Source organism: Phalacrocorax carbo, chromosome 2 (genome assembly GCF_963921805.1).
Source record: "Phalacrocorax carbo chromosome 2, bPhaCar2.1, whole genome shotgun sequence".
Lineage (NCBI taxonomy): Eukaryota > Metazoa > Chordata > Aves > Suliformes > Phalacrocoracidae > Phalacrocorax > Phalacrocorax carbo.
The window spans coordinates 939,515-963,253 of record NC_087514.1 but is presented as its reverse complement, the minus strand read 5'-3'; the positions used below and the strand labels follow the sequence as shown (position 1 = coordinate 963,253).

Here is a 23,739-nt window from a genome sequence, read left to right as displayed (position 1 = left end):
CAGCTCCTGCCCTTTCTGACGGGCATCTTTCCCACCAACGGGCTCCATGGAGCACAGGAGAAGGGTTGGTCCCCAAAAGTCACCCAACGACTGGGGGAAAACAAGGTGCGAACCACATTCCTGGTGTGCCTGCAGTTTGGGGAGTGACGAGGATGGAGGCATCTCTGTCCAGCGCCAACATCACATCCTACTGCTGCGAGATTTGTTTCCTGGCTCTTGCCCAAGTTCATGATGATGTTGTGAAATTACTTTCTCCTACTCCCCATCTGACAGCAGCGCGCTGGCAAGGTGGTGGGCAGCGTCCCAAACGAAGCGATACTTGCCTTTGAGGCTGGAGCAACGTAGACATGTCTAAGGCTGAAGCCCAAGCTTGGCTGAAGTTTTGCTCCTCCAAGTATTTGATACTTATTCTGTCAGGAGGTGACAACTTGAGGTAGTGAGTTGGTCCAAGCCTTGATGTCCGCCCTCCTGTAGTGGGGCAGTTTTTCCATGGATGATCTGCCTGCTCAGAGCTGCCTCAGGAGAGGTGGATTCATTTGAGAAGGGTTGAATTGCTCCCCACCCTTTGGGTTTTCTTGCTCATCCCAGGACACTGAGCAGCCCTGAGGGGAAAGTTTGACCAGCCCAGATGGAGCCCAGGCAGCCTTGCCCGGGTTGCACAGCTCCCTGCAACCCAGTCCTAAGGAGTTAATCCTGCAGGGCTGAGATTATCCTGAGATTTTAATTATTTCTGCCTGTGAATTATTAACAAAGAGGTAAAAAATGCCCTCTTTGATTAATTGCAAATTGCAAATAGGTTTGAACCTGCAGACATACTGCTGGAGCATCAGTGATGCTTTGCAGGACACGTGGTCATGCAGGGCAGGTGTTACCCAACAGGACTATCAAATGCCGTAACGAGAAAATGGGCTTCATGTAGAGGTGAAGGGGGTCTCCTGGCTCTGGCTGGAGGCTCCAGGGTTCTCTCACTTGTGGATGAGCCGGTCTCCGTTGAGCCCTGCTCAGTGAACTCCATGTGTTGACCAGCTAAGCTTTCACCCCTGCTCGCACCAGGACTGCCGTAGAAGCTGCCTGTTGGGCGGCGATTTGGGGATGATTATTCACATCTCAGAATTAAGAAGGTCCCCGTTGGCGCTTATTTGCATGTTGTACTTACAAGAACAGGCTCCACCAGGCGGTTTCCAGCCCGAGGCCGTGCAGGTTTGGGGCGTGCAGGCACAGTCTCTGCAAGGCACACACCAGCGAGGTGCTGTAGGATGCTCCACGTTGAAAGGCGTTCAGTGGAAGGGAAGCATTGCACGGGACGCAAAGTGGTTGAGGGATGCAGTGAGCTTGAGCATCAAGAAAAGGAAGCCGTGGGCATCCACCACCACAGTTTGGGTTGTGGTTGGCTTGGGGTTGTGTTTTCAAGCCCCTGCCACCCACTTCCCCCAGCTATTTAGCATCGCTGCAGGAGCCAAACCACGGGCAGAGGTTCAGTCCCCTGCCCCATCCTTCCACCGTAGGCTCCCGCTGCGGCAGAGGGGCAAAGTCTGAAGGTTTTTGCCTTCGACTTCTTTTGAAACGATGCTTCGGATTAGTTTTTTTTTTTCCTGGTTTTAATGTCACTCAGCTGGGAACTGAATTAGGATGTTAATCCTGGGCAGGGGGCTGGATACAGGGGGTGAGATGGGGTAATCCTGGATGCTGCAAGGAATGGAAAGCAAGAAGAAGTGGGAGAGATGTGGCTGTGTGTAGGCAGCTTCTCCCTCTTGCCCTGGGGTGGGAGGTCCCAGCAAGGGTCCAGTCCCAGGTGGAGACCACGGTGGGGGTCAGTCCCCACTCCCTACAAGGACTGCACACCCAAACACCCATGAAACTGTCCCAAATGTACGTCTGCCCCGATGCTTGTCCCCACCAGATGGCCGTGCTCTCTCCTCCATCGCCATTTGGCTCCAAGAGTTCCAAGGCACAAGCCAGGAGGGCTGATTCAGGACTGTCACCTAGAGATGTGCTCCAAGGGGTGTGATCGCTTTTTGGGGCTTGGCTTTCCAGCCTGTGAATCCTTCATGCACCCTGGGGGTGGCTGAGGTCTGTCAGAGCCAGGGAGGGCTGCAGGATGGTGCCACTGCGTTTGCGATGGTGGCAATACCCTGGTCTCTCCATCACCAAGATGCACTTCACCTAACGGGAGAGGCTTGGGATGCTTGGGCATGTCCACCCTTTGGGCTCTGCTGCAGCCAAGGGTCTGGGGGGTCCCGGGGCAGTGGTGTGGGGGCGTCTGTCCGCCTGTGGGCACACAGGGGCTTCGTTCGCTGATGGCGGCGCTGTGTTTCTCCCCACAGGACATCATCGCTGCGATGGAACGCCGGCACCAAGGAGCGGATGCTGATCAAGGTGACCGACCGCGAGCCCAGCTTCCTCATGCACCAAGGCAATGGCTACGCGCCCGAAAACCAACCGGGTACCCGTTCGCGGCGACCCTCAGGGGGCCAACAGTCGCCCAACCTACAAACCTTCGCCCCCGACACCGACAACTCTGTTTTCTTCCCGGAGAGGAAGCAGTCGCCCTTCCTGAAGAGGGCTGAGCACGTGGGCAGCTGCTCGCCGCTGCTCGGCCGGGGGGACTCCTTCTGCTCCCCACTCCAAGCCCAGCACCGCAAGCACTCGAGCGAGTCTCAACCCTCCTCGCCCCGCTACGCCTACGAGCCCCCCCTTTACGAGGAACCCCCCATGGAGTACCAGGCTCCCATCTACGACGAACCCCCCGTGGACATGCAGTACGAAGCCAGCGGGAGCTACAAAGCCGGCTCGCCGCAGAAATCGCCCATCCGTAAACCTCACCCCTTCCTGCAATCGCCCAAGCAAGGCTCCAACTCGCCCTACCAGCAGTTGGTGCTCACCAAACAGAAGTGTCCCGACCGGTTCATGAGCCTGGAGTACAGCCCCGCCGGCAAGGAGTATGTCAGGCAACTGGTCTACGTTGAGCAGTCGGGCTCCAGCCCCAAGATGAAGACGGGGTTGAGGCATAAATATTCCCCCAACCCCATTGGCGGCTCCTACTCGCTGCAGCACAGCCCCTGCCTGGTCCGGGACCAACGCTTGGAGATCAAATCAGGTGACTACAGCAGCATGGAGGGACCCGACTTCTGCCCTGGTCCAACGGGTGGCCAGGTGGCCCAGGGTGAGGACTCCATGTCATGGTCCAGCCAACAGGACACCTTGTCCTCCACCGGCTACTCGCCCTCCACCCGAAAGAGGAAAAGCCGAAAGCCTTCCCTATCCCACGACCCCAACGCCTCCTCCACGGACGGCTCGGGGGACCGGGAGGTGTTGGGCGAGCAGATGCTGGGTGAGGAACGAGCCACCCCGGGACCCAACAGGTCACCGATGAACCGTACGGAGAGTAAGGCGGCAGAGGCGGAGGCGGCGCGGGGCTTCCCCGAGCCCTTCCTGGCACAGGCACGCCTGGCTTGGGAAGCCCAGCAAGCCCACTACCACATGAAACAACGGAGCAGCTGGGATTCCCAAAAGGACGGTTCGGGCTACGAGAGTGACGGTGCCCTCCCTTTACCCATGCCGGGTCCGGTGGTGCGAGCCTTCAGCGAGGACGAGGCGTTGGCGCAGCAGGAGAACAAGCACTGGAAGAGGAACACCTTCGAGAAGCTGGGCTTCCCCCAGATCCTGCTGGAGAAGAGCGTCTCTGTGCAGACCAACCTGGCCTCCCCCGAGCCCTACTTGCATCCGTCTCAGGTAACGTCCTCGGGGATGTCCCCGCTGCTGGGGGGCTTTGGTGCATACCCCACGCTGCCAACCCTCGCCCGCCGCGCGGCACCTCCTCGGGTGCCGAGCCAGGTTAGGCCGACCACACCGTGTGGCAGCGCGGTGTCCCTGCCACCCTCCCCATTAAAGCTCCTTCTTATAAAGCTGGTTTAAATCCCTACCTCTGCTGCAGATCCAGCAGGACGGTCCCCAGGCAATCCCGCACCTTTGTAGCCACCAAGCACCGGCACAGGCACCTCTGCACCGTGGCAGCCTCAGCCCTGCGCCACGGCTTCGGGTGCTGCGTGTCCTCCCGCGGTCTGGCTGCTGCTCAGTGGGAGCCAGCTCCTGGACCCCGAGCACCCACCCGGCTCCCAGGGGAGCGCCAAGTGCCCGTCCCCGGCTGTGCTCGGTGATCCCGGCACACGCACAGGGCTCGTATGCTTTGCATTAACTCATCTTGCATTTCACGTCACGGCACCGTCGGACAGCAGCGGTGCAGGTTTCCCTTAGCAATCTCGCGGTGGCTCAGCCCGGGCTTTGTATCATCCTCTAAGAGCGCTGGATTCCGGGGACACCCAAAATGCCATCTCTAGCTGGGGGAGACACGTGAGCAGGGATGTCCCTTCTGCACAGCGAGGAGGTATGGCCAGGGTGTGTAAACAGCAGTGAGAAAATCAGCCTCTCTCTGCTCTCTCCACCGGCTTCCATTTTCAAAGAGGTCCTCTGCCAAAAATGAGGGTTTGCTCCCCAGATTGTTCCCAGCTGTAGCGGTTCGAGGTGCTGGAGCAGCGCTGCTGGCCCTTGGCTTTTGCAGTGAGCAGGAACGGCCAGCACCACCTTTGAGTTTGAGTCTTGACCCACCACCCCAGCTCCAGCCATCCAAGTGGTGGCTGAACCCGTCACCGGACCCACCAGTAACTCCGAGGCAATTTCCAGTTGTTTTCCCCAGGGAGGACTGAAAGTAAGTTGAGGAGCTTCGTCCCTCTGGTGCAGGCGGTGCCATCTGATCACAGGCAGCGCCCCACGCAGGTCCTGCCTCCATCTCCTCCCTGGCACATGGGGATCAACAGCGCTGCCGACCTGGCTGCCAGATTTGCGTTCTCAAAGAAACTGCTCCTTAGCAAACTGGTCCCTCAAAGTTGCTCCTTAGCAAGCTGGTCCCTCGAAGAAGTTGGTCCTTAGCAAGCTGGTCCCTCAAAGAAGTTGGTCCTTAGGAAACTGGTCCCTCAAAGAAGTTGCTCCTTAGCCAGCTGGTCCCTCGAAGAAGTTGGTCCTTAGGAAACTGGTCCCTCAAAGAAGTTGGTCCTTAGGAAACTGGTCCCTCAAAGAAGTTGCTCCTTAGCCAGCTGGTCCCTCGAAGAAGTTGGTCCTTAGCAAGCTGGTCCCTCAAAGAAGTTGGTCCTTAGCAAGCTGGTCCCTCAAAGAAGTTGGTCCTTAGCAAACTGGTCCCTCAAAGAAGTTGGTCCTTAGCAAGCTGGTCCCTCAAAGAAGTTGGTCCTTAGGAAACTGGTCCCTCAAAGAAGTTGGTCCTTAGCAAGCTGGTCCCTCAAAGTTGGTCCTTAGCAAGCTGGTCCCTCAAAATGTTGGGTAGAAACAGCCCCTAGCACATCAGCTTTCCAGGATCTGCGTCCCAGGGCTCTGAGCTGCCTGTTCCCTCCCTGGGACTGAGCTGCCCCAGTCCTGGAGACCCCTCCTGCCCCAAGCTCCCGTCCCAGAGGTGCTCCTGGGGCTGCCACAGTCCATTCTTGTGGCGGTGTAGCCCTCCTGCTGCTGACAGCCCCCCGTGGGCTCTGACCTGGACCTGCTGGTGCATCCCCTGAGCCCATCTTCCAGCCCATCAGATGTTTCCCATCAGCAGCTTCTGGCTTTCCGCGCTCCTGCTTTTTCCCCTCCAGCATCCGACACCCAAAATCTGCCCCTCTGACCTGTGGTTCTCCCGCTGTGGGCAAGGGCAGTGACGCTGCCTGCGTCCCCGCAGCCAGAGGAGCCTGGGGATGGGAGGTGGGGAGGTGAAGACAAGGGTGTCCAGAGGAAAACCACTTGAATTGCTTTTTGGATGCAACAAGAGTTGATAGAAGGACGCTAGGAAAAGCTATAACAGCTTTTTAAAAATGGATGATGACACTATGTGTGGGGATAGTTACCCTGGTGAGAGCAATCTGACATGGAAGACTGCCTGGAAGATGGAGTTTGGTATCAGCAAGGAGGAGAGAGACCCTGGACATGGATCTGGGAAACAGCAAATTGTTTGGAAAATGCCTTTTTTGCCCATGGGAATGTGTAAGGAAATCAGTGGGGCGTCACATCCAGAGGCAGCAGGAGAAAATTCCCTAAGCACAAGCGTCCCCAAGCACTCGGTGCTGCACAAGGAGGTTCAAACCCAAAACTGGAGAGCTCCAAACCTGCATTGGATGCTCATGTTGGCCAGGAGGAATAGCTCCCACCATCAGCGATCCTGTGCCTTCTGCGTGGAGCTCAGGATGTGGTGGGGCTCCGCTGCCTGGGCCGTTCTGTCTGGTTGACCCTGTCTGATGTTGTCCTCAAGCTCTGGGACACCCGTTCCAGGAAGAGCAGATTTCCAGCCAAGGGGGTGGGACACTGGCCCAGGTTGTCCAGAGAACTTGTGGATGCTCCATCCCTGGAAACATTCAAGGCAAGGTTGGACGGGGCTCTGAGCAACCTCGTCTAGTGGGAGATGTCCCTGCCCATGGCAGGAGGGTTGGAGTGGATGATCTTTGAAGGTCCCTCCCAACCCAAACCATTTGATGATCATGTCTAACGTTGTTACATGGTTTTAGTTAGGTTTCCTCCACCCCCATCAGCTGAGCAACCTTCAACATCGGTTGAAGTAGAAGCCTCTTGCGGTGGGAATGGACCTGCGGCTGGTCCAGGCAGGAAGCTTTGGGTGGAGGGTGATCACGCTGTCCATGACAGCAAGATGCGGCAGAAACGGAGAAGAAAACCAGAGCAAAATGACGCTGGAGATGACACATGGGGAGATGTGGAGACCTGGCAGAAGACAGAAGCGCCCAGGAGATGTGACAGGGTGGCGCAACCGATGGGGACATGCCCAGTGTCACCAACGGCGTGTCCCCACGTTGGCCCTGCACTGGGATACGTCCAAGTCCCATCCACGTGGGACCAGGGCTTCCTTCCCCCACAGAATGCTTGAGTTTGAGCGTTCCCCTAATCCCCGAGCTGAAAGGAGGGTCACCCCTTGCCAGGAGGTGACGGCCGGCTGCCGTTGACACCCTGTTGCTTATCCCCTTGTAGGCCGAGGCTTCCCCCAAGTTCATTTAGGACTGTGCTAATTAGGGCTGACGCTAGTTTTACATTGGCACTAGCAGCAGAGGACCCATCACGTTCTGCTGCCTGTGTCGCTCCCCAGCTTGACCACGCTGTCCACTGGAGTGGACTTGGCTGGAGAAGGCTGACATCCCCAGCCAACGTGGTCCTTTGCTTCTCCCTGGGTGCCCTGGATGAGCAGCGTGGCTGGCGGTGGCCCAGCTCGTGGCCCAGCTTTTGGAAGAGGCGTGGCAGCGATGGCTGCAGAGCGAGAAGCCTTGTGGCAAATGCTGCATCTCCTTCCACCCAGAAAGGCCCGCATGCCTTCAGCTGACCAGCTGGAGGACACAGAAGGACCTTTCAGGTGATGTGGCCTCCACAGGAATGGCAGAGCTGGATCCCTCAGGGGTGAAGCTTCTGTGTCCCCATGGCCAGGTCCTTGCTGTCGTCACCGTGGTGCAAGGCTGGAGCTGAGCGACATCAGTGGAAAGAGAAGACCTCAAGACTGGGAAGGGAGGAGCTGTTGAGCGAGGAGAAAAGAAACTTGACTTGTTTGAAGACACTGAGGTTTAGATGTCTACCAGCAGCTCTGGTGGCTCTTTGAGTGTCTTCCTTGTCCCCTTCTGGACTTGCCACCCCCACATGGCCCTGGCTCGTTCCACCTTCGTTTTGCCTCCTGCTTTTCTCCTTCTGTTCCTTGTCTAAAAGCCCAGCCCCAAACCCGTGGCACCACTGTGGTCACCTTGTGCACAGTCCTGGCTCAAGGCCACCAACACGGTTCCCCTGCGCATGGTGAGGACAGCAATGTCACCTCTGGATGGTGTGGCATGTCATTCCCTGCCAAGCCACGGGTCACATCCCCAGGGCCACCAAACCCAGGTGATGTTGGCCCGGATGTTGCACGTGCAGAAGAGGGAGCTGACAGACGATGAAGCCCTGCGAGACCAGGGAGTAGTCCATCCCAAGTGACCATTCTCCATGCTGGTCATCAGCTGTTTGGGTGTCCCTCCACCTCCTGGGGTGCTAGCCATAAGTTGTGCTGGTTCCAGTAGTAGAAGGATGGTGGTCTGCAGGGGTACCCTTTGCTCTGCAGAGGTCCTTCCCAGCTGGGTGCCCTGCAGCTGAGGATGGATCCTGGGCAGCTTGTGTCCCTCTGCACACGGGAGGTAAAGAAACAACATCCGTGTTGCTCATGGCTTGGAGGAGCCGCCAGCCTCCTCCTGTGGCCGCTGGAGAACCGTGCAACATGACTTTGGGGAGGGGGGATTATTTGGGGGCTGGTTACAGGTGAGTGTGTCCCCTCACTGAAGGACTGGTGGAGCCCAAAGCCACTTGTCCTTTGCTTCCCCCACATTACTAATAGCCACCAGCTGCTTCTATCCATGACTGCAAAGCCTGAGTGACCAGGGTGTCGGGTGCGAAGGGAGTCCAGCACGTCAGGCTTTGATATCCCCACTGGTCCCCTCCCTCCCGATGTCGACTGGTGCCACGAGCACCATTAGCCCCTGTCACTGGGCCAGCTGCACCTGCCCACAGTGGGATTGAGGAGCAGCTACTTGGAGAGGACGTAGCTTTTGGTGCGAGTGTGGGGTGACCTCTTGATGCGATGGTTGGTTTGTTGGTTTCATGGTTGGTTGGCTGGCTGGTTTCATGGTTGGTTGGTTTGTTGCTTGTTTGGTTGATTTGTTGGTTGTTTTCATGGTTGGTTGGTTTGTTCGTTCGTTGGTTGGTTGGTTGGTTGGTTGGTTGGTTGGTTGGTTGGTTGGTTGGTTGGTTGGTTGGTTTGTTGGTTGTTTTCATGTTTGGTTGGTTGGTTGGTTGGTTGGCTGGTTTCATGGCTGGCTGAGTTGTTGGTTGGTTGATTTGGTTGTTTTTATGGTTGGTTTCATGGTTGGTTTGTTGGTTGGTTGGTTGGCTGGTTTCATGGTTGGTTGAGTCGTTGGTTGGTTGGTTGATTTGGTTGTTTTTATGGTTGGTTTCTTGGTTGGTTGGTTGGTTTCATGGTTGGTTGGTTTCATGGTTGGTTGGTTTCGTGGTTGGTTGGTTGGTTTCATGTTTGGTTTGTTGGTTGGTTGGTTTCGTGGTTGGTTTGTTGGTTGGTTGGTTTCATGTTTGGTTTGTTGGTTGGTTGGTTTCGTGGTTGGTTTGTTGGTTGGTTGGTTTCATGTTTGGTTGGTTCCATGGTTGGTTTCATGTTTGGTTTGTTGGTTGGTTGGCTGGTTGGTTTGGTGGTGTGGCCACGCTGTTTGTAACATGGACTTGTCTGGCTGCTGTCTCCTAGTCGGAGGATCTCGGTGCCTGCGCCCAGTTCGAGAGCAGCAGACAGACCAGGAACATGATGCCTAGCGCCAGCTGTGTCTTCCCCACCTTCAACCTGCGGAAGCCCTCCTCGGAGACGGACATTGAGAACTGGGCCTCCAAGCACTTCAACAAGCACACCCAAGGGCTCTTCCGCAGGAAGGTGTCCATCGCCAACATGCTGGCCTGGAGCAGCGAGTCCATCAAGAAACCCATGATCATGACCAACGACCGTAACGTCAAGAAAGAGGCGTGCGAGATATTTAAACTGATTCAGATGTACATGGGGGACCGGCGGGCCAAGACGGACCAACTCAACGTGGCCTTGGAGATCGCCACCAAAGGCTGGAGCATGCAGGGTCTGAGAGACGAGCTCTACATCCAGCTGTGCCGGCAGACCACCGAGAACTTCCGTTACGAGAGCCTGGCCCGGGGCTGGGAGCTCATGGCCATTTGTTTGGCCTTTTTCCCACCCACACCCAAATTTCATTCCTACCTAGAAGGATATATTTACAGGCACATGGATCCGGTGAATGACACTAAAGGTAAGAGGGAAACCGTTGCCCGGTGGCTTTTGCCCCTGCTGATGTTGCAACCCATATATATATTACTATTTTATTCCTTTCCCCTTCGCATTCATGAGTTTCCTCGTTGAAAGGTGGGCGAGGAACTCATCCAACAGCCCTCCTGGAGGTACAGCGAGCGCGGTGGTGCCTTTACCGCCGGCCTTTCCTCGTCGGTGCACAGAAATCCAGCGTGAGACCCGGCACGAAACGAGCGTTGACACCTTTGCTGCAGGCTCGGCGTCACCTCCGCTGGGGGTGGCCGTAAGCGAGAGCTCCCAGGACTTCTCCTGGCCCACGAGGAGCCCTTTAGAGGTCCCTCCTAACCCAGACCAAATGATTCTCTGATATCACCATCTCCAGATGTTTCTCCTGGTTTCCTGAGTAGCTTTGGATCAAAAAAATTTAAAAAAAAAAAAAAACCTGGAAGGGGAGCCAGCTTGATTCCCGGCTCCCGAGGTGGTTTTTTTGGGTCATGGCAGATTAGAAGAGGCATAAATTTTGACTATTTGACCCCAAACGGGTGGGAATTGTAGGAGCTGCCCTCCAGTCCCGGGCTCGGCCGTCCCGGCTCCATCCCCGCTGGTGCGCTCCGGCGGAGGGTGGGATCCGGCCCGGCCGGGGCGCGGGGATCGTCGGTGCCTGGCCCCGAGTCCGGCAGGAGGGGGTGCTGCCCGCGGGCCACCCACGGCCCGGCCGGAGGGTTGGGGATCCCCACAGCCCGTGGGCGCCGCCTCGCAGCGGGGCAGAGATGGGGAGGGTCTGGGGGGCCGCCGGTGTCACGCGGAGCCGGCGCGGGGGCAAGAGGGGCCGGACCCAGGCGGGGTGTCCCCGTGTGCGAGCGCCGGCTCCGGGGACGGGTCGGGGCGAGGCCCCCGCCGTGGCGGCACGGCCGGGGGCCGGGGGGTGGGGGGGGAGGTGGGGGGGGGGATGCCCGGGTCGCAGCAGAGGTGTCAAACTCACTTCGCGGCCGTTGCCGCGCTCACGCTGGATTCGGCGCGCCGGCGGTGGAAACCCGGCGCTCCCCGGGGAGAGGGTCCCCCCACGGCCCCGCCGGCCGCCCCACTGGGAGTCAGTCTGTGTCCTCATTCTCAGTTTTGTCCCATCCCGTTTCATGTGGTTTTGGGTTTGAGTTTCAGTTTTATTTTCATTTTATTTATTATCATTTTCATTTTCATTTTATTTCTTTTTTATCTTCATTGTCATTAATTTTTTTATTTTGTTTTTATTTCCAGTTTTATTTTCATTTTTAATAATTTTTATTTTTATTCCTCTTTTTTATTTAAATTTTCCTTTTAAATTCACTTTTTAAATTTTCACTTGTCTTGCATTTCTTTTTCATTTTTCCTTTCATTTATTTTTTTAAATTTTTACTTTTATTCCCAGTTTTATTTTCATTTTCATTTTGTTTATTTTCATTTCCATTTGCCTTTCTTGTTTATTTTCATTTTCATTTATTTTTATTTCCAGTTTACTTTTCATTTTCACTTTTATTTTTCTTAATTTTAATTTCCAGTTTTCACTTTCATTTTATTTATTTTAATTTGTTTCATTTCTTTTTTCATTTATTTAATGTTTACTTTTATTTCCAGTTTTTATTTTCATTTTATTTATTTTCATTTTCATTTCTCTTTCATTTCTTTTTATTTTCATTTTAACTTTAATTTCATTTTTATTTCCAGTCTTTATTTTCATTTTCAATTCTTTTTATTTTCATTTCTATTTAATTTCTTTTTAATATTAATTTTCCTTTTAATTCTAATTTTTTAATGCTCATTTGTCTTTCATTTCTTTTTTCTTTTCTTTTCATTTATTATATTCAATTTTTACTTTTATTTCCAGGGTTTTGTTTTTCATTTTCTTTTTCTTTTTTTCTTTTTCTTTTTCTTTTTCTTTTTCTTTTTCTTTTTCTTTTTCTTTTTCTTTTTCTTTTTCTTTTTCTTTTTTTTTACTTCATTTTAATTTCCAGTTTTCATTCTCGTTTTATTTATTTTCATTTCTGTTTCATTTCTTTCTTATTTCCATTTATTTCATTTGATTTTTACTTTTCTTTTTCATTTTATTTTCATGTCTTTCATTCCTATTTTCATTTTCGTCCCATTTCTCTTTTATTTTCATTTGATTTTTTTTACTTTTCCTTAGTTTCATTTCCTTTGTTTTCTCCCTGCCAGCTTAATTTTCACGATTTCTTATTTGCATTTATTTCGTCCCCGTTCCGCTTTCGCCCCCATTCACGTCTTCGCTCCCAGGTTTATTTTCCTTCGCCCCCCCCCGCCCCGTTCCATCCCCTTGTCTTCATCGCTTTGTTTGTTTCCCAGTGACCCAGCACATTAAAGAGATCCTGGAAAGGACCAATAAGAAGAAATCCAAATTGAGAAAGAAACCCAAGTCCCATATCGAGGAGCACGATGGTAGGGGCCCCGCCGCGCTCCCTGGGCTGCCCCGGGAGCCCCCCCCCCGCCCCCCGAGGGGCGCGGGGGGCGCGGGGCGGCGGGAGGAGGGGGCGCCCCGGGGTGGCGGGTCCGGGTTTGCCGTCGCAGCGAGGCGAAGCCCGAGGGGCGGCGAGAGGCCTCGCGCAAAGGAGGGCGGTCGAGGCGTGGGCCGCGCCGCCTGCCCCACGGCGGCGTTACCCGCCGGCACGCGGGGGCGCCGCCCAGATGTGAGGGGCGTTTGTCTATAGCGGTACGCACAGTATAGGCGAACGTGTTATACAGATAACGTTAGAAATTAAATATCTAGTCTTTAATAGCCCTTCAGTATTAACACGACTAATGTAAATATAATATATAACTGATATAACTGTAGAATAGCGTGTAGACGGTTAGAGATAATTTTATATAACGCTACATATAACGTATATAATATTTTATATGAACATAACATTGCATACTATTTCATAAATCGCATACATAATGTGTAAGTCTGTATTATCTATAGCGTTAGAGATAAATATATAAAGTTATATATAAAGTTACCTATACATATATAACGTTATATATTATGCTATCCATAAATATATAATATTATATATCACATTATCCATAAATATATATTATGCATAACGTTATCCGTAAATATACAATATCCTATATCGCATTATCCGTGAATATATAACATTATGTGTAATATCCATAAATATATAACATAATATAATAGCCGTAAATATATAGTATTATTTATAACGTTATCCATAAATATTCAATATTGTATATCACGTTATCCATAAATATATATTACGTATAATGTTATCCATAAATATATAATACTATATATCACGCTAGCCATAAATACATATTATATATCATGTTACCGATACATATATAATATTATATATCATGTTATCCATAAATATATAATATTATATATGATATTACATATAAATATATATAAATGCAAACATTTAATCATAATTAACGTGCGGGGGAAGGTAGGAGTCCGGTAAAGCGGAGCCGCTTAGAAGACGCCGAGGGGTTTCTCGGCGTTTGACGGATCCCCCCGCGTGGGGGAGGAGCACCCTCAGTGCCGTCACCGGTGGGGCGGGTGGGCGGGGGGGGGGGGGGGCGGGGGGGAGGAGCCCCCTTTCCCAGCATCCCCTGGGGTTTGGGGGCGGCGGGGGGGCGGGGTTGGTTCGCTGGGAGCTCGCCGACGGGCGGAGGCTCGGCATCCCCGATGGAACCAAGAGGTTCTTGGCGCAAGTTGAGGGACCTCAACCTCAACCCGGCGATGGCGGGGCTGGGACCTGGAGCTCTGGGGGTGGGGCAGGGGGTGGAGGCACCCCAAGAAACGGCTTCGGCAGCATCCCCAAATTAAGGCCGCTGTTTAATATCCTCGTCAACGATGTATGGAATCATAGAATCATGAAGGTTGGAAAAGACCTCAAGGATCATCAAGTCCAACCATCAACCCAACTCGACCATGTCTCCTAAACCGTGGCCCCAAGGGCCACGTCTGCACATTTTTTGAACCTCCCCAGGGACGGTGACTCCCCCACCTCTCTGGGCAGCCTGTGCCAGGCCTTGACAACCCTTTGGTGAAGGAATTGTCCCCAATATCCAACCTAAACCTCCCCTGGCGCAGCTTCAGGCTGTTCCCTCTCATCCTATCGCATGTTATTGGGAGCAGAGACCAGCCCCCCCCTCACTCCAGCCCCTCTCAGGCAGCTGCAGAGAGCGAGAAGGGCTCCCCTCAGCCCCCTCTTCTCCAGGCTAAACCCCCCCAGCCCCCTCAGCCGCCCCCCAGCACACTTGTGCTCCAGACCCTGCCCCAGCCCCGCTGCCCTTCTCCGGACACGCGGACGGTGGGGCGCCACGCGCCCGCGGCACGTTGTGAGGTGGTACCAAGCTGAGTGATGGGGTTGATCCTCCTGAGGATGAGCTGGAGAAGTGGGACCCATGGGACCCTCTTGAGGTTCAACCAGGCCCAGGGCAAGGTCCTTCCCCTGGGGGAGGGGGACGCAGCCCCCAGTATCCACCCAGGGGTGAAGAGAGGAGGACTTGGGGACGCTGCGGGGGGGTGACAAACAGGACACGAGCCGGCAACGTGCTCTCGCAGCCCGGGAAGCCAGTCATCTCCTGGGCTGGATCCAAGGACGCAACCTGATCTGGGTGAAGACTGGATGACCTTCAAAGGTCCCTCCCAACCCAAACCATTCAATGAGTCGATGAGTCAGCACCAGATTTGAGTTCACCCAGTCCTGGACATCCCCCAAACCCCCTCCCTCAGGGTGGCTTCAGGCTCCCCCACACATCCATCACCCCCCGCCCAGAGCTTTTACTGCACCCCCAAAACCATCGAAGAAGCCCTTTGAAGACGACAACATCTGGGACGGAGGGAAAAGTCGATCATCCCGCTTCCCCAAATCTGGTTTTAACCAAAAAAACTCCCATCGGCGCGGTCGGGACAGCGAGCGGCTGCCGGCCACTGGCTCTTCTCCAGGAGCCCTTTTTTTTCCCCTCTTTTGCACCAATATTACATAGGAAAAAAGCACATTTTTAGCTCAAGGATCGTTCTCACCAGCACAACGCATTCAGGATGCGCCAGGACACGTGGCTCCGGCAGCGCAAAAACCGCACCGGCACCAGGACCGGTGCTGACGCCGTGGTTTCAAAGCTACCGAAGGAGAGGATGTCCCATGATGATGGAATATATATTATTTTTTGTCCAATTTGCCTATTTTTAGGCTCTTGGAAGAATTTATGGGGCTGCCAATGTCTTCTGGGGTGGTCCAGAAGGTACCGCGGGGTCTCCAGGGTTCTCGGCTGCGGGATGTCGGAGCATCTCCCTTGGGATGAGCCCGTTGGCAGCTTGGGGTTGCTCCAAGGGTTGGGGCTGCCATCGCCTTGTTGAAGGACATCAGGAGAGGCTGAGGGGTGCGGAGAGGGATGAGGGTGGAAGCGGTGGCATCAGGAGGAGAAGATGGATGGTGTCGGGGGGGGGTTGGGGGGTGCCAGTGGAAGCAATGGCTGCGGGGTGAAAAACTCAGCCCCCAAGAGCCAGAGGACGGAGCCAAAGGGGGCTCCGAGGCTCAACGTTAGGTGGGTACAAGGATGTGGCTTCTCCAAGGTCTGAGGTTCTTGGGGAGCGGGTTAATTTATGGGGGCACCCCCTGCAAGGTGAGGTGAATGCTGTCCGGCAGAGCTGGGGTTGGGGGGAGACCTCGGTCTCCCCAAACCGCGCCCCCCCTCCCCCCAGCCCTAGCAGTGGTGATGGAGCAGCACCAGCACTGCCCCACATCCCAGGGGGACCCTGACACCCTCCTGGAGCTGGGATGAGCTTCAGCCCACCCGGCATGGGACAGACACCCCCCCCATGACCCCCGTGACACCCCCCCCCCATGACCCGGAGCTGACACCCCCCCTCTGCTCTCTGTTTTCTCTTGCAGGGGTGGCAATAAGCACTTACGCCAAGTACTGCTACAACAAGCTGCAGAAGGCAGCTCTGACGGGAGCCAAGAAGGTATCGTCCAACCGTTGGGCATGGGCAGGGCAGCGGTGGTGGGCAGCTCCCCACCCCCGGCCCCAGCTGGGACCACCAAAGGGCCTCCTGGGGTTTGGGGATGGGGGTCTTGAGGAGGGATGAAGGTGGAGAGTGTTGGGAACAACGCGGCAGCTTGTGCCAGACCCGTGGTGGACACGCTCTGGGCATCTCCAGCGTGGGTTGTCCATCACTGCGACCCTTCTGGGGACCCTCTGGAGACCACCAGGTCCTTCCCAAACCAACCCATCCCCAAGGGGCCAAACAGGGATTAAGGAAACGGTTCTGGGAGCAAAACTCCAGAGTAAAAGCGTGCCAAGGATTAAAAAGGGTGCTCCAGCAGCTCCCATCTCCCCGGCTTTCAGGGGGCTGCCCTGCTGGAGCCCCGCTCGTCCCAGCTCTCCGTCACCGCAGCAGCTCACCAAGCCGGACCCACCCCCAGATCCATCACTGCCATCAGGGCGGCGGCTGATTTATTTAATAAAACACCCAGGATAGGGATTCATTTACAACCTGGGGTGCTCTTCACGGCCTCACCACCATCACGGCCGCCTCAGTTTCCCCCTCTTCATTTCGTGGGGACAGAGAAGAGTCAGCGGGACCCCTCCTCAGTCCACAGCAGCTCAGCTCCTCCCGGCCACGTCTCCCAAGACAAGGTCCCACGGTTGGAGGGGACGCGTCGCTCACCAGGCTCACCAAGGGCTCACTGATGGCTGTATCCTGCAAAGACAGGAGCAACTGAGGTCCTGGACCCCACCAGTGGCTCGAGGCATGGACGGGGTGGCTCCTTCTGCCGTTGGCTCTGTCTGAAGGGGAGACACTGGACCACATCCAGCTGGATCCTCTTCTACATCCCACCACACACACGTCCATCGCATCCATCTTCTGCATCCCACCATGCATGTGTGATGCATCTGACTCTTCTCCATCCCCCCACGCCCACGTTGGCCGCATCCATCCCTTCATCCTGCCACGCCCACGTTGGCCGCATCCATCCCTTCATCCCACCATGCCCACGTTGGCCGCATCCGTCCCTTCATCCCCCCGCGCCCACGTTGGCCGCATCCATCCCTTCATCCCACCTCGCCCACGTTGGCCGCATCCGTCCCTTCATCCCCCCACGCCCACGTTGGCCGCATCCATCCCTTCATCCCACCTCGCCCACGTTGGCCGCATCCATCCCTTCATCCCCCCACGCCCACGTTGGCCGCATCCATCCCTTCATCCCACCTCGCCCACGTTGGCCGCATCCATCCCTTCATCCCACCACGCCCACGTTGGCTGCATCCGTCCCTTCATCCCCCCACGCCCACGTTGGCCGCATCCATCCCTTCATCCCCCCACACCCACGTTGGCCCCATCCATCCCTTCATCCCACCACGCCCACGTTGGCCCCATCCATCCCTTCATCCCCCCACGCCCACGTTGGCCCCATCCATCCCTTCATCCCCCCACGCCCACGTTGGCCCCATCCATCCCTTCATCCCCCCACGCCCACATTGGCCGCATCCATCCCTTCATCCCACCTCGCCCACGTTGGCCGCATCCGTCCCTTCATCCCGCCACGTCCACGTTGGCCGCATCCATCCCTTCATCCCACCACGCCCACATTGGCCGCATCCATCCCTTCATCCCCCCACGCCCACATTGGCCGCATCCATCCCTTCATACCCCCACGCCCACGTTGGCCCCATCCATCCCTTCATCCCCCCACGCCCACGTTGGCCCCATCCATCCCTTCATCCCACCACGCCCACGTTGGCCCCATCCATCCCTTCATCCCCCCACGCCCACGTTGGCCGCATCCATCCCTTCATCCCCCCACACCCACGTTGGCCCCATCCATCCCTTCATCCCACCACGCCCACGTTGGCCCCATCCATCCCTTCATACCCCCACGCCCACGTTGGCCCCATCCATCCCTTCATCCCCCCACGCCCACATTGGCCGCATCCATCCCTTCATCCCACCTCGCCCACGTTGGCCGCATCCGTCCCTTCATCCCGCCACGTCCACGTTGGCCGCATCCATCCCTTCATCCCACCACGCCCACATTGGCCGCATCCATCCCTTCATCCCACCTCGCCCACGTTGGCTGCATCCGTCCCTTCATCCCGCCACGTCCACGTTGGCCCCATCCGTCCCTTCATCCCCCCACGCCCACGTTGGCCGCATCCATCCCTTCATCCCCCCACACCCACGTTGGCCCCATCCATCCCTTCATCCCACCACGCCCACGTTGGCCCCATCCATCCCTTCATACCCCCACGCCCACGTTGGCCGCATCCATCCCTTCATCCCGCCGCGCCCACGTTGGCCCCATCCATCCCTTCATCCCACCACGCCCACATTGGCCGCATCCATCCCTTCATCCCACCACGCCCACGTTGGCTGCATCCGTCCCTTCATCCCGCCACGTCCACGTTGGCCCCATCCATCCCTTCATCCCACCACGCCCACATTGGCCGCATCCATCCCTTCATCCCACCTCGCCCACGTTGGCTGCATCCGTCCCTTCATCCCGCCACGTCCACGTTGGCCGCATCCATCCCTTCATCCCCCCACGCCCACGTTGGCCGCATCCATCCCTTCATCCCCCCACGCCCACGTTGGCCGCATCCATCCCTTCATCCCCCCACGGACGCGTCCGCACCACCCGTCTCCTCTCCTGCATCCCACCACACCCACGCCCGCCCCGTCCATCCCACCACGCGCACGTCTCCTACAGGATGGTCGGCAGCGTCCCTCTGCGACCGAACCGCCAGCCCCGCCGGAGAGGGAGCCTGGAGGTTCCCTCTCGCCCCACACCGCGCAGGATCCGGCGCCGGCCCCGGTGCTGGTGCACCCGCTTCGAGCAGGCAGGGATAAACCAACCACAGTGCCGGTGCTCTGCATTCCGGAAGCATCCCAGAGCCGTGGCTCATCCTCATCCCAACACGGCTCATTGGTGTAGATACTCCGGCGCGGCCGTGACCCCGCGGCAGAGCGTGTGGGGTCCCACCGAGCACCGTGGGGAGAGTCCCCGGGGCTGGATTCGCTTTCACATTAAGATGGTGGGTGGAGGCACCTGCCCGCCGGCCGCACTCCTGGCACGTGGTGCCGCTGGAAACCTTGGCCGAGCTGGCTGGGGTTGATCCACGGCTCCAACGCGATGGGCTCTGGACGTATCGCAACCAGCCCTGGCGCTCGGCCGTGGGGTGCTGGCGTTGAGCGGGACGCGGCTGCAGGGACACCGACCGCAGCGCCTGATCGCGCCGGTGGCCTCTCTTGTCTCTCGCAGGGCCTGAAGAAGCCAAACATCGAGGAGATCCGCCACGCCAAGAACGCCGTCTTCAACCCTTCCATGTTCGGCAGCTCCCTGCAGGACATCATCAACATGCAGAAGGAGCGGTACCCCGACCGGCAGCTGCCCTGGGTGCAGACCCGCCTCTCCGAGGAGGTCCTGGCGCTCAACGGGGACCAAACCGAGGGCATCTTCAGGTAAAACCCCCGACCGATGCAGGGAGACCCCCAGGATGGTGGTAGCCTTGACCTTCTCATGGAGGAAACCATGATGAGTCACCTCGTTACAGGACAGCTGTCCCCTTCCCTGTGTCCCCATGGGTGCCTTTCTCCTCCCATGGGGCAGAGAGCAGCCCCCCAACTTCTCCTTGCTCCAAGGCTGTTGGGATTGCTCCACAGCAGGGCCGTGCCCCTTCTTTGGTGCCCACCAGCGTCACGGCGGGGTCTCCCTGCAGCCGGGGTCTCCACACAGGTTACTACATCCCTACGGGGCAGCAACCAGGCCCCAAAATGGCTCCACCCACAGCTGATGTCCTGTCTTGGCTCTCCTTGAGCCCCACATCCACCCAGGGAGCCCCCCAAAGCCTGAGGGGGGTGTTAGGCTGGTGGGTCCCCATCTTTTGTTTGGGGACCAACCGCTCTTCCCCCTGCAGAGTCCCCGGTGACATCGACGAGGTCAACGCGCTCAAGCTGCAGGTGGACCAGTGGAAGATCCCTACTGGCTTGGAGGACCCCCACGTTCCTGGTAGGACCCCAGGGCATTATGTGGGGTGCAGAATCAGGCCCCCCCCACCCACCAGGTCTCACATCTCTCCATCTTCTCCACTCCCACCCCCAACCCCAGCCTCCCTGCTGAAGCTCTGGTACCGGGAGCTGGAGGAGCCGCTGATCCCCCACGAGTTTTACGAGCAGTGCATCACCCACTACGAGAACCCCGAGGCGGCCATCGCCGTCGTCCACTCTCTGCCCAGGATCAACAAAATGGTGCTGTGCTACCTCATCCGCTTCCTACAGGTACGGCCGGGACCCCTCTGCGTCCCCCACCCCGCCCCGGGGCTACCTGGTTGTCTCTCTTGAGGTGGCTCTGGGTTCCCCAAGTTGCCGTAGGGATCACCCGCGTGGTGACCCCCCCATCTCATCCAAGAACCAGGAGGTCCACGCGGTCCCTCCGCCCATGTCCCGCCACCCCCGTCACCGTCATCCTCCTCTTCCCACGCCAGGTGTTCGTGCAGCCGGCCAACGTGGCCGTCACCAAGATGGACGTCAATAACCTGGCCATGGTGATGGCCCCCAACTGCCTGCGCTGCCAGTCGGACGACCCGCGGATCATCTTCGAGAACACCCGCAAGGAGATGTCCTTCATCCGGGTGCTCATCCAGCACCTCGACACCAGCTTCATGGAGGGCGTCCTATAGCAGCCGCCACCGAGTCCCCCCGCCGTGAGCCCCCTCCCCTCCGACCCCGCTCGGCCGAGGAGCACAAGCCGGACCCCGCAGAAGGAGGGTGCTGGGTGGCTCGCGTCCCCCGCCTCTCCGCGCCGCAACACCCTGCCCGTCTCCGTTCCCCCTCCGCCCGTCCTACCACGGGGCACGGCACCGTTCCCCACGCCCCACCCCGACCCTCCGGCCATCTCACTGCCCACCTCTTCGCCGGCCGGAGGGATCGGCCGCTCTTGGGGGGGGTCCCCAGGGACGGCAGCACCCACAGAGCCGGCGAGGAGCGTCCCTGCTCCCCGGGGACGGGCGGTGCGGCCGTGGGTGACAGCAGGCAGCGGGTGACGACAGCGTGGGGGACAGGGGAGGCTGGGCGGGGAGTCAAACAGGTCCCCCCTCACATCTCCATTGGGGTTGGGCAGAGAGCAGAGCTGTGGGGCAGCCGTGGGGCAGGGAGCGCCTCCAGGGCCGGTGCTGAGCTGAGCAGGCGTCGAGCACCCGGAGAATGTGGCACATCGGGGACCAGAGCGACAAGTGTCCCGGTGCCAGGAGAGTCCCGGCCCGCAGGGAAGGAGGCCACGGGCACAACCGGGACGCGTCTCGCGGCAGAGCTGGGTGCACCCACGGGTGGGTGCTGGGGGTCCCTTTGGGAGCTGCCGTGCCCCGGGTGGCTCGTTGCAGCCGGTTGACCATCCTGGGGTGCTGGAGGAGGTGGGCAGGCAGGTCGCTGCCCGCGCACGGCACGGCGCCCATCCCGGGCAGCGCACCAGACCCATCTCACCGCATGTTGGCACCACCAGGACCCAAAGGACCTGTCTCGGCACCCACTATGTCTGCTTGGCCCTGCTGGACCCATCACAGGGCCCACCATCTGCTCCTGGCTTTGAAAGACCCATCCTGGCACCTCTGCCTGGCCCTGCCCATCTCCTCTTGGCACCCGCAATCTCTGCTTGGTCCTTCTGGGCCCATCTTGGTGCCCACCATAACCTCTTGCTCCTGCTGGACCCATCTTGGTGCCCACCATCACCTCCTCCTCCTGCTGGACCCATCTTAGTGCCCACCATAATCTCTTGCTCCTTCTGGACCCATCTTGGTGCCCACCATCTCCTCCTCCTCCTGCTGGACCCATCTTGGTGCCCACCATCACCTCCTCCTCCTGCTGGACCCATCTTGGTGCCCACCATCTCCTCCTCCTCCTGCTGGACCCATCTTGGTGCCCACCATCACCTCCTCCTCCTGCTGGACCCATCTTGGTGCCCACCATCACCTCCTCCTCCTGCTGGACCCATCTTGGTGCTCACTATTTCCCCCTGATTCTCCTGGACCCATCTTGGTGCCCATCATCACCTCCTGGTCCTGCTGGACTCATCTTGGTGCCCCTCATCTCTGCTTGGTTTTCCTGGACCCATCATGGCATCTGTCATGTTCTTCTGGTGCTGCTGGAACCACCTTGGCACTCATCATGTCCTCCTGGTTCTCCTGGAACCATCTTGGTGCCCATCATCTCTGCATGGTTCCATCCAAAACATCTTGGTACCCATCATCTCCTGCTCCTGCTGGACCCATCTTGGTCCCCAACATCTTCTCCTGGACCCATCTTGGCATCCATCATCTCCTTCCACTCCTGCTGGACCTATCTTGGTTCCCATCACCTCTGCTTTGCCCTGCTGGACACATCTTGTCATCTGGCATGTCCTACTGGTCCTCCTGGACCCACCTTGGAGCCCATCATCTCCTCCTGGTCCTGCTCAAACCATCTTGACACCCATCATCTCTGCTTGGCCCTGCTGGACACATCTTGGCACCCACCATCTCCTCCTAGTCGTGCCCAACTCATCTTGGTGCCCATCATCTCTGCTTGACCCTACTGGACCCATCTTGGTGCCCCTCAGTTCTTCCTGCTCCTGGCCAACCCATCCTGACACCCACCATCTCCTCCTTCTGCTGGAGCCATCTTGGCACCCACCATCTCCTCCAGGTCCTGTGGGGCCCATTCTGGCACCCACCATCTCCTCCAGGTCCTGTGGGGCCCACCTTGGCACCCACCATCTCCTCCAGGTCCTGCTGGGCCCATTTTGGCACCCACCATCTCCTCCAGGTCCTCCTGGGCCCACCTTGGCACCCACCATCTCTTCCAGGTCCTGCGGGGCCCACCTTGGCACCCACCATCTCCTCCAGGTCCTGTGGGGCCCACCTTGGCACCCACCATCTCCTCCAGGTCCTGCTGGGCCCATTTTGGCACCCACCATCTCCTCCAGGTCCTCCTGGGCCCACCTTGGCACCCACCATCTCCTCCAGGTCCTGCGGGGCCCACCTTGGCACCCACCATCTCCTCCAGGTCCTCCTGGGCCCACCTTGGCACCCACCATCTCCTCCAGGTCCTGTGGGGCCCATTCTGGCACCCACCATCTCCTCCAGGTCCTGTGGGGCCCACCTTGGCACCCACCATCTCCTCCAGGTCCTGCTGGGCCCATTTTGGCACCCACCATCTCCTCCAGGTCCTGTGGGGCCCACCTTGGCACCCACCATCTCCTCCAGGTCCTGCGGGGCCCACCTTGGCACCCACCATCTCCTCCAGGTCCTGTGGGGCCCACCTTGGCACCCACCATCTCCTCCAGGTCCTGCGGGGCCCACCTTGGCACCCACCATCTCCTCCAGGTCCTCCTGGGCCCACCTTGGCACCCACCATCTCCTCCAGGTCCTCCTGGGCCCACCTTGGCACCCACCATCTCCTCCAGGTCCTGCGGGGCCCACCCTGACCCCCACCCTCTCCTCCCAGACCCACCCCAGCACCCCCCTCCCCCCCCATCCCCACCGCTGGAGCTGAAGGGTCCCCCTGGCAGCAGGAGGTGCCCCCCCACCCACGGCCACCCCCAAGTGCCTTCTGGGGGGGCACCCGAGGGGCACCCACCGGCGGGGGAGGGGCACCCACTGGGTGGGGGGGGGCACCCAGCAGAGGCTATAGATCTAGAGAGTTCTTCATTTAAACCCCCTAATTTTAAAGGCAGATGCTGTTTTCTCGGGGGGGGGGGGGGGTGTCCCCAAAATGAGGGTCCCCTGGGTGGGGGGGGTCCCCTGGGTGGGGGGTCCTTGGCGGGGGGGTCCCGGGAGAGGGGGGCACCCAGCGCTACCTCCCAGCTCTGCTCACTGCCAGGCGCGGG

The 23,739-nt window shown here is 57.7% G+C and overlaps 1 protein-coding gene across 4 annotated transcripts in view; it reads left to right on the top strand.

The window, feature by feature from the left end:
- ARHGAP39 (Rho GTPase activating protein 39) overlaps positions 1-23,420 on the top strand; it is a 156,145-nt gene extending 132,725 nt beyond the window's left edge. For 2 of the 4 annotated variants that reach the window (XM_064441962.1, XM_064441961.1), the window contains 8 exons: positions 2,325-3,732; positions 9,311-9,872; positions 12,209-12,301; positions 15,772-15,845; positions 19,144-19,343; positions 19,799-19,890; positions 19,990-20,159; positions 20,366-23,420. In XM_064441962.1, the coding sequence (XP_064298032.1) occupies positions 2,325-3,732; positions 9,311-9,872; positions 12,209-12,301; positions 15,772-15,845; positions 19,144-19,343; positions 19,799-19,890; positions 19,990-20,159; positions 20,366-20,560 (2,794 nt within the window). In that variant the 3' untranslated portion in view covers positions 20,561-23,420. Of the gene's footprint in view, positions 1-2,324; positions 3,733-9,310; positions 9,873-9,985; positions 10,613-12,208; positions 12,302-15,771; positions 15,846-19,143; positions 19,344-19,798; positions 19,891-19,989; positions 20,160-20,365 lie in introns of those variants that run through there. The other 2 variants (XM_064441963.1, XM_064441964.1) reach the window with 2 other exon arrangements.
- Positions 23,421-23,739: the final 319 nt, after the last annotated feature.